The following is a 10,061-nucleotide window of genomic DNA, read 5'->3' as shown; positions in this document are numbered from 1 at the left end:
CTTTCGCTATTCGAAGCTGTAATACTAGATCAGTAATGTATATCTTTTCGGAATATATATAAAACAAATTTTCGTTATTATGAACATCTTGTCGACGTCCATCTATACATGGTCCTTTTTTGGCCGTAGTCATATATAGGTATGTGTAACAAAAAAAAGTTTGCTTGGACGTGATGTTATTTATACATAGAGCTGTCGATTGGTCTTCACGCAAAGTTTAGCCGTAGTCATATACAGGAATTTGCTTTGTCCATTTTTGGTTTGCTGACCGTAGTAATGAAATATGATCCAAACATATTTCATGACTACGGCCATCAAGCCAAAATGGACGTGATAACAAAAAGTTTGGCCGTAGTTATATACAGGAATTGCGTTGTCCATTTTTGGCTTGCTGCTCGTAGTCATGAAATATGATCCAAACAAAAAAAAGTTGTCCATACAGACGAGGTGAAGACCAATCGACAGCTCTATGTATAAATAACATCACGTCCTTCCAATATGACAGATAACGATCTATCTTTAATAGTAAAAAAGTTTATTCATCCAAGCTAACAACAGATGAGAAAAACCAATTCGGTATTGAGGAGGTTTACACGAGAAAATATATAACTGGTCTTAAAAATAGTATATAAATATGAAATTTGGTTTTTACATCATTACCATAACTTTATTATATATACAAAACTTAAGTATCATCATTCCGTACTACTTGTAAACTGTAATATCAAATGACTAAAGACAAATAGACTTACAACATATAATCATTATTCAACAACCAATTTCACTAACCAATAATCAAATAAATATACACTTACGGTAAAACAGGAATACTCTGTTCATTCCTAAAGAAATTACCACTATCAACTCTCGTCTTAATCTTCACCAACCTCTCGAAATTTCCCGCGAAATATTTCATCCCGTAACGCTTACCTTCAACATAGCTATTTATTTTCCCATTGTGTGAATTGATCCCCAAATCAACATCACGATAGTTAAAAAAGGATTGTCTCGGGTTCTTGGAAACAAACGGTGTCATGAATCGGTACAATTCTCTCGTCAATTCCATGTACCGATCGGTTAACCTATCTTCTCTCCAATTCGCAGCGTACTGAATCTTCCAAAGGTTCCCGGCTCTGTATGGGAACGGAGTCACTGTCGATGAAATCCTCGCCATCGCACCGCCGTATGGATTGAAAGCCATTGTTGGAATTTCAAGCTCGATCATTTTCTTCCAAATCGATTCTAAACCGGTTCTTGAAATTGGTTCACGTACGTAATCTGATTTCCTCTTGAGGTAGTTCACGGGTTGTTTCCTCTCAAGTAGAAGTTTCTCCGAAGAACCCACTTGGATATTTGTCCAGAACAGCACAGATTGGATCCAGCTCGTTTCGGTACAGTCTGACCGGACCAAACCTAACTCTGGGAATCTCCTGTTTAATATCGACAGAAGCGTAGTTGTGTCTCCAAGAAACATAGCTATGAATGTTGCCCTGACGGTCTTTTGTGATGACACGGTGCCGTTTACAACGTCAATGACCGTTCTTATGAAGAGCTCGTCGGGAAGCTCTGGTGCGACTTGTTGCCACCGGTCAACGATATCTGTCGCGTTTTGCTCTAACGTCCGGGAGATTCTGAAGACGGTGACGTTTTCAGGGACTTCCACGAGCTTTATTTTGTAGGCTAAAACGACTCCGTAGCTACCTCCCCCGCCTCCGTTTATTGCCCAATAGAGATCTTCTCCCATTAATTTTCTATTCAATATTTTTCCTGGAAATATTCAAATATACAAGGAATATATAGTCAGAAAATATATAAGAAACATTCCTATAATTAATCAGCTAAATAAATGTAATAAACAAAATATGATGTGTTTTTTTTTTGGTATCAATGTGAAGATTATGTCCAATGTGTTTAGGTGTTGTCTTATTCATTTTTTCCTGACCGGATTATAACAAAAATAACTATATTTGAATGAGTTCGGTTGATTATAGAATCTGTATTGATAGTTTGATACTATAAAATAATGAAGCTAAAGATGTTGATTATACCATTGACGTCGACCATTCTTGCATCGATGGTGTTATCTACGGTGAGACCGTATTTTCTCATCATGTTACCATAACCTCCGCCGCTAATATGGCCACCGACACCAACCGTTGGACAAATCCCAGCGGGATAAGCTAAGGTTTTGCTCTTCTCCCATATATAGTAGTACACTTCTCCGAGGATGGCACCGGCTTGGACCCAAGCTGTTTTACTCGCGGTGTCTACATCAACCGAACGGAGATTAAACATGTCGAGGACAAAGAACGGTTTGCCAGAGTACGTAACGTATGACAAGCCATCGTAGTCGTGGCCTCCACTTCTGATCTTCATCTGAAGGTTGTGACGTTTGCCACAAGTAACCGCGGCTTGCACGTGGGTTTCATGTGTTGCAGCGATTATGAGGAAGGGTTTTGGAGTGTTGGAGGTGTTGAACCGGAGGTTACGAATGGTGGCTTCTAGTACGGAGGAGTAGGAGCGGTTTCCGGCAAAGAACACGGCCGGGGAGATGGGATGTTTGGGGTCGGAGTTTGAGGTTAGGCATTGTATGAAAGTCTCCGAATTTGCTAGCGATGAGCTTGGCTCCAATATGAAGACGACGAAGAATAGAAAAGGAACCAATATCATACCTGGATATTTCATTTCCAGAGATTGAACGTTGAAGTGAAAGAAAAAACAAGTGATTGAGTTTATAAATGTCGTCGAGGATTTTGGGTTATTTATAACAGAGAAGATCATGCATGACGCCAAAATATTTGACCAGGAAAAGTTAAATGTTGATTCAAGTTGTCCCAAAGCTTTTGATCTAGTGCGATGATCGCAATATGTTCTAGAATTTATATTTAAAATTCAAACAATATTGTTTATACAATTACAACCACATGTGTCAACGTGTAATAATAGATATCATTAACAGGATTTAAAGACTATAATGTACTTCTTTCTTTTATTAGACCAAATTAAGAATAAAATACCAAGTATGTTTTAGCCTTTTAGGTAGTAGTAGTTGACTTTATGTGATGGTTTAGCGCTTGCTCTGTTAGGGCATCTGCATTCGGAGAACATTTTTGGGTATTCTTAGAGTAAAAATATTATGAAAATAATGTAAGATCATTAGTTTTAAATCTTTTGTTAAGAAGTTGGTTATTGGAAAAACATGTTTAAGATCATAAGATTTAATAATATAATAATCTTAAACATATTACAAATTTAAAAACTTTAAAAAATAACATTTAAATTGCAAACTTAAAAAACTTATACTAAAATTCAAAATATAATACCAAATTTTTATGAAACAAAAAAACATTAAAGATATAAATTAAAAAAACAAAAACAAAACTCCTCCAAACAAATAAATGTTTTCTCCTTTGCAAAAAATTGTATCCATTCACGAGTTGCCACGTCACCCAAGAACTGACCCAAAATCAGTTCTACATCAAGAACCAACAACATGTTTTTCACCTATTGTTCTCTATATTTTTTATTTTAAAAAGGCTTAGAACACCCAAAGTGTTCCTCCAATGCAGATGGCCTTAGATGAATATCGTGATGGGAAAGTTATGGATGCAAGTATGCAACTTAATGGCATATATCAATGATCTGAATATGCAACTGTTAAAGTTTTCATTAAAAATAATTTATTTTTGTCTTAGTTGTGACACATAATTCGAGCTTGTAATATAGGATAGGTTTTCTAACTTATGTAAACTAAGGACAGTTAACCACCTGATCAATTAAATCAAATTCGGAAATGTCGTAATGGTTCTTTTTCTCTCTCTAACTATACAAAGATAGAAAGATAACTCTCGTTGGATTTGTTGATAAAATGAAAGAGAGAGGTTGTATACGGAATATATGTGAGAATACGTAACATGTGTGAAAAATATTGACTGAAATATAACATGAAAGATACACTTGAGCGGCTGGTTTGACTTTCATATGGCTGACCCAAATGTTATTATCATGGAGCCACACAAAAAGAAAAACTAAAAAAAATAATCAAATGTTTACATCGGTACGTTAGCCTTGAGTCTATAAATTAGAGAGAAGCATCCATGAGTCCCTTATACAAACATGAAACAAATGTTTAGAAATCTTTCACAAACAATCTTTTTAGAAACTAAGAATTAGTACGGGCAAAAAACTGTTCAAATGCATTTCCATTTTGTTTCAACGAGGTGTTTTTTGAAGCAAAGATGGTTTTTTCTTTCTTTCTGAAAGCAAAGATGTTGATGAACGCAATAATAGCAGGAGAAGTGCAAATCTTTCACAAGTTACAAATTTTTTATTGAAAATAATTCTATAAACGGAAGAATCAAAGGATCAGTTCGTCCAGTCATCATCTAATCTAATATTTTTTCTGTGACGGCGACACAAATTTATAATAGAATGGTGCACGTAAACATGATGATGTCATGCATGCGTCCTGGTGTCGTAATCACTTCAATTCTGCATTTTTTTTACAAAACTGATTTTCACTTTATAACAAATGCATTAATCTATTTATATTCTCTGGCCAATGAACCGTTTCAAGCCTCTATATACATTCATATATGCACCAATAACAACACAAAGCATAGCCCTTTTCTGTGACGCTTTTTTTTTGTTATCGCCGCGTTGTAGGTCCACTAGTGAACACTAGGCTATTAGTCAAATGCATCATCAATCGGAATATTTTAAGAAGATAAAGTGTATCCTTGAAATTTTTGAATATTGACCGGTTACCAATTACACTACTGGTTCTGTAAATAACGTCTTCCATTTGATACTTGTACGTATGTTCCATTCGACTCCAAATCATAATAGTATAACTTGAAGGGAGCTCTCCAGAGCTTTGACATGTTAGTATGCCATATATTTAATTTATTTTAATTAAAAACAATTAAATCATGCATGCACTCTTCTATATTTAAGAAATTGATATATGACTTATTGATTGCATATATAAACATAAAATCAGTAAAATTATAATTTTATTTAATCTTATTAAAGTACAAACATTAGATAATATGCTAATAGAATTTATTTCCTCCTTTAGTAAATTTATATAGTATGATTAGTTATAAAGAATTTTAGTTGAATTTATGACATATTTTAAGAAAACTATAAAATACCAAATGAAAGATTATTATTTTTTTAATTTAAAAACATGGTAAACAAATAATTTCTTATTTTTAGATAATTAATCATTTATAAACATTAAATGATAAATTAATAAGAAAATGAATTGTTTCCTCAAAAATTATAAAAGTTCATCAAACAAATAATAAAAATATTGTCTACACAAACTAATTCCTTGGATATAACTTATTAAAAAAAATATGGATGTAAAAACCCTTACATTATAAGTTTTTTTGTTTACTATTGAAGTAATGTTTCTAAAAATCAGTAGTATAATTAATATGTATATCTTAATAAGTCTATAAAGACTAGTTCTGTTTTCTGTTAATTTGCTTTTCCGATTGTTTTTTTTTTCTTTTTTTGGGGTTTTCGATTGATGTGATGTTTGTTGTTGGTTCAGAAAATGTTGAAGGGTGTTAATTGTCAAACCTTTCCTGTTTTAGATGTACTAAACGAGACATTTCAACCACTGTTTTATTCGATCAACGTACGTAAATTTTTAGAGAACAGCCAAATGTTATATCATCCAATACATGTCATATTTTTCTTTGTTGAATCTTTTTTCGGATATATGGTTAATTAATGAGCAACTTTGGTAGATAACCATGGTAGAAAAAAAAATAGAGAGAATAACGTTTTGGCAGAAATAGTTAGGAAATAACGTTTTCTCAGGTGGGGTAGGAGGAGGATAAAGACTAGACTAACCTCTTTGAAAAATTTACGGCGAGAAAAAAAACATGCAGCAACTTAAAATTACATAAATTTTTCTTGTAAATAGCATGTGATATTAATAAATTAGTATAATCACTTGAAGTAAATATAAAAACATGCAGCAGTTTAAAATTATATGATTTTTTTTGTAAATAGCATGTGATATTAATAAAATAGTATAATTATTTGAAGTAAATATAAATAGTATGATTTTTCCTTAATCTCATATGTCATGCCGGCGTTGCAGAGATATCCGACCAGAGGGGAGGGGGGAGAAGCAAGCACCGATAAGGGGTGCCAAACCAATAGGAAAAAATTAAGATAAAGAAGGAGAGATCAACAAGAGAAGAGTGAGAGATTAGAAAAAGAGATCCAATGGTAAAAGAGATCTGATGAAGGGGTAGTGGAAAAAATAAAGAGGAGATCCAAAAAGATACAATAAAAATAAAAGATTTGGTGGTGGTGATGATGGTGATGGTGATGGTCGCCATTAAAAACATAAAAATAAAGAAGATGGTGATCGCCGTTAGGAGAATTGAACACAGAGGAGAGAAGAAAGAAAAAAAAGAGGGAAAACTATGTAATTTCAAAGTACATAACAGACATACACACATGGATCATAGTTATTTTATCTATTTTTCTTAATTTCAGGTTATCTAGTATATATACTCTTAATTAATCCAGTGATGACTTATGTGCCGAGAGATTCATACGTGTTTGATATCTCTCTTCTTTTTTGTTATAAATTTGTTGTATTCAGATAATATTATCTATTTTTGAAGTTATCTAAGAAACATCAACGATAAGAAAGACGAAAACTCTATAATTCGATAGAAAAATTCGTCGATTAAATATTATACAATAATATCACAACGATGACATAATTTCACAATATTTACAATAATGTGTGTGACCAAACACAGTAATAAAATATGCAACGGCGGTTAGTGGTTGGCCCTATATGCAGGGCCATTGGGCCACTTTTAAGATTACTCAGTCCATTTAAATTACTCACTTTGAATTGACGAACATATTTATTTATGATTCATACAATATTAATCAAAATAAATAAATAAATCAAATTGAAACGGAAGAGAATAAAAATCTCATAACAAAAGATTGAATTTTCAATGAAACAATGGCAGTATCTCTCTTTCTCGCACATATCACTCAAAAATAAATAATAATAACACCAAACTTTGAATTTAGAAAAAGAATATTATATATCCAGAGACTGCTTATAGGTTGAAGAAGAGCCTCTACTTCAGTCTTCAGGAAGAGGTTTCAGTCTTGATTCTGTACCTGTACAGAACTCTCTTCTTCTTGTTGGAGACATTGTCGACGGTGAGAACAATCTTCCCAGCCTGACTGTTCTTGAAACTGTTCCTGATCGCTTCTTCATTTGCTCCAATCTTCTTCACCTTTTGGACAATTACCGTGTAAGCTCCTTCAGCGGTCGGCACAAACTCTTCCTTGTAGTTCACTTCCCATCCCAAAACCGCTATGTCCCATACCAATGTACCTTCAGTCTATGAAACCACAAAAGCCATTATAAGAAAAGACATGATCGACAAACAACTTCTTTAAAAAAGATAAGGTTTGGTTTCTAGATTATGTTTTACCTCGGGAGCGAGGATTTCAATGGTTTCAGATGATCCAGGCTTAACAACAACTTCAGTGACAGCTTCATTGGAGAATGCGGTCTCGTCATCTCTTTTGAACCCACCGTACTGAACTGGAAGCTCCTCAGCTGGGATATACTTGAGAAGAGTCTCTGTGACCTTAGCTGGACGAGCCACAACAAACTTGCTCTTGGTTCGTTGTGTTAAGAATGGCGAGAGGACAGCATTGATGGCGTAGAACCAGAACGGAACATTTATGAATATCTGCAATATAACAAAACAAACAACGATTAGACAAAGTCAATAGACCAAACCAATGAATCCCAAAATGAGGATGGATTGATAGAACTCACGTTTCTAGACACGAACTCTGGATAGTTGTCCTGCAGAGTTACGATGACGTTCTTGATTCCAACCCAAAGATCTTTTCTTGACACTCCAGGAGCGTTTTTGAGATCATGGATCTGGAGAAGAGAAGTAACACCTCCTGGTTTCAGATTAAGCTGCTGGATACCCTTCTCCATGAGCTGAAACCTCCACCTCAGAAACTTCTCTCTGTTCTTCTCTGCCCCAAACGTCTGGTAAAGCTCCTCGCTGTGGACATTGTAGCAAACAGGGTGGGACTCTCGGTCAACACCGTTCATGTAAGACGCAGAGGCAAGTTCCTCCCCAAAGTCTTCTCCAAGGATGGAATCAATCTTGTGTTGCTTCCTCCATTTAAGGGTTTTCTTCAGCATCTCAAAGGCTTCGTTGACTTTGAAGTCTCTTGCTCTCAAGAACTTCAAGAGGATCACGTCAGTGGCTTCAGCTCCTTTGCTTGGAAGCAATGGCACTCCCCACAACTCGATGTCCTTATCCACAGACTCATCTGCTTCCTCCTCCTCGACAGTCTCAGCTTTCACTTCTTCTGTAACTACAACATCTTCTGTTTTCTTCTCTTCTTCAGCTTTCACTTCTTCCTTAGTTTCAGCAGTCTTCACTTCTTCCTTGGGGGTGGTTATCTCCTCTGCAACAACAACAGCCTCAGATTTCTTCTCTTCTTCAACCTTGTCCTCTGCTTCTTCTTCCTTCTTCTTCTCTACCTCAGGTTTCACGGCCTCTTCCTTCATCTCCTTGACAGGAGAGGTCTCCTTCTTCTTGGTCTTGAAGAGAGTGTTATCAACAATAGCTTCCTCAAGCTTCAACTTGAGATCACCCAGAGCCTTCTTCTCAGAATCTTTCAAATCAGCAAAGAAATCACTCTCTTCTTTGAACGAGGCACTCTTCTCAACACCCTTAGGCTTGCTGCTCTCATCTTCTTCCACAGCTTTGACTTCTTCTTCCTCCCCCACAACAACAGATTTCACAGTAGTCTCCTCAGGAACAACAGCAGGAGTAATAACAACCTCAGACTCCACCTGCTTCTCCTCAACCTTAACTTCAGCAGTCATCTTAAAACCCTGTAGATTTAAACAAATATCTTAGTCGACAAATTATAAAAAATCAAACAGAGGTAGTAAACAACCCTAAATATACCAATTCACTTTCTTGATTTAGTTGAGATCTAAAAAAGAAACCTAGCTTATTCTTCTTCTTTACGAATTTTGTAAGAGATCTAAAATCAAAAACATGATTCTCGCTAAAAACTCTGACAAATTATCAAACACAAGCAACAAAAACAAAAAGGAATCCTAGTTTCTCAATTTCGACTCAGGAACTAACCAAAATAGATTGCAGGGAAAAAAAGATTGAAACTTTCTATTTTGCTTACCCCCAAAAATAAGAAACCTAGCTCAAGAAACTTTCTGTGTGTTTCGATTAAAGGAAAAAATCGAGAAACTAAGACTCGAATTTAAACTGCTTCTTCTAAATACAAGGGAAAGAGAGGTACCGACCTAAAAGAAGATGATACGACTTTCTCTGATTCTAGAATAAAAAAGTTTCTTCCTTCTGAATATCTCTCTTTCTCTCTTCTTCTTCTTCTTGTTTTTTTTTTTTTTTTTTTTTTTTCGGGCTGCAGAGGAAATAAAAAGGTTGTGAGGTTTTTTTATAAAAGAGAGAGAAGAGATTTATTTAGGCAGCCAAGCACCAAGAAAGAAAATTTAACAAAAAACCCTAGGGGGGTGTTGAGGTGAGTAGACCCCACCGACTCTTAGCAACGGTCACATGATATGGACCCCACCAGTAAAGAAACTGAAGGAGCCAACCACAACCGTTGGATTATCCACCCTGGCACAGATACGCCAGCCTGGCAAATTTCTTTTTTTTTTTTTTTTTTTAACAAAAGATATATACTGTATCTTTGCGGGAGGAGGGGTCCCCACGGGTCTCGCTTCTCATGTTCTTCTCAACGGTCGTCTAACGCTGATCTATTTATCCAACGAGAGGACGCCACGTGTGGTACTCGACAGAGTATGTTCGGCGCAACGGACGGATGTGTTACATGTTTCGTTCACAAACCAAAGTCGCTTTTGCTTTGTTTTTTGTTTGTGTGTTCGTGAATTTTTTTTAAGTGTTTTGTTTCCTTTCTAATTTTACAGAGTTAAACACTTGATTCTAAATTAAGTCAGTTTTTTTATATATAAT

General features: G+C 35.2%; 2 protein-coding genes across 2 annotated transcripts; both read right to left on the bottom strand.

The window, feature by feature from the left end:
• Window positions 1-610: 610 nt before the first annotated feature.
• On the bottom strand, window positions 611-2,742 carry LOC104741676 (berberine bridge enzyme-like 8). The gene is made up of 2 exons (XM_010462575.3): window positions 2,049-2,742; window positions 611-1,767 (listed from the first exon to the last, which is right to left on the bottom strand). Exons 1-2 carry the CDS (start codon window positions 2,683-2,685, stop codon window positions 812-814), a joined length of 1,593 nt encoding a protein of 530 aa, XP_010460877.2. The 5' UTR covers window positions 2,686-2,742; the 3' UTR covers window positions 611-811.
• A 4,214-nt stretch (window positions 2,743-6,956) lies between these two features.
• LOC104741675 (patellin-4-like) lies at window positions 6,957-9,612 on the bottom strand. Its single transcript, XM_010462574.2, has 4 exons — window positions 9,371-9,612; window positions 7,850-8,935; window positions 7,497-7,760; window positions 6,957-7,403 (listed from the first exon to the last, which is right to left on the bottom strand). Exons 2-4 carry the CDS (start codon window positions 8,924-8,926, stop codon window positions 7,146-7,148), a joined length of 1,599 nt encoding a protein of 532 aa, XP_010460876.1. The 5' UTR covers window positions 8,927-8,935; window positions 9,371-9,612; the 3' UTR covers window positions 6,957-7,145.
• Between the last annotated feature and the right edge of the window lie 449 nt (window positions 9,613-10,061).

Source organism: Camelina sativa, chromosome 14, assembly GCF_030686135.1.
Source record: "Camelina sativa cultivar CO46 ecotype springtype chromosome 14, ASM3068613v1".
Classification (NCBI taxonomy): domain Eukaryota; kingdom Viridiplantae; phylum Streptophyta; class Magnoliopsida; order Brassicales; family Brassicaceae; genus Camelina; species Camelina sativa.
The sequence above is the reverse complement of the archived record's forward strand: the minus strand, read 5'-3'. Positions and strand labels throughout refer to the sequence as shown.

Coding starts and splice junctions, on each gene's coding strand:
- LOC104741676 (XM_010462575.3), bottom strand. CDS start 2,685: ATGAAATATCCAGGTATGATATTGGTTCCTTTTCTATTCTTCGTCGTC. Junction 1,768..2,048: donor AAGAATGGTCGACGTCAATG/GTATAATCAACA, acceptor GAATATTTCCAG/GAAAAATATTGAATAGAAAA.
- LOC104741675 (XM_010462574.2), bottom strand. CDS start 8,926: ATGACTGCTGAAGTTAAGGTTGAGGAGAAGCAGGTGGAGTCTGAGGTT. Junction 7,761..7,849: donor CAGAGTTCGTGTCTAGAAAC/GTGAGTTCTATC, acceptor GTTATATTGCAG/ATATTCATAAATGTTCCGTT. Junction 7,404..7,496: donor TTGAAATCCTCGCTCCCGAG/GTAAAACATAAT, acceptor GTGGTTTCATAG/ACTGAAGGTACATTGGTATG.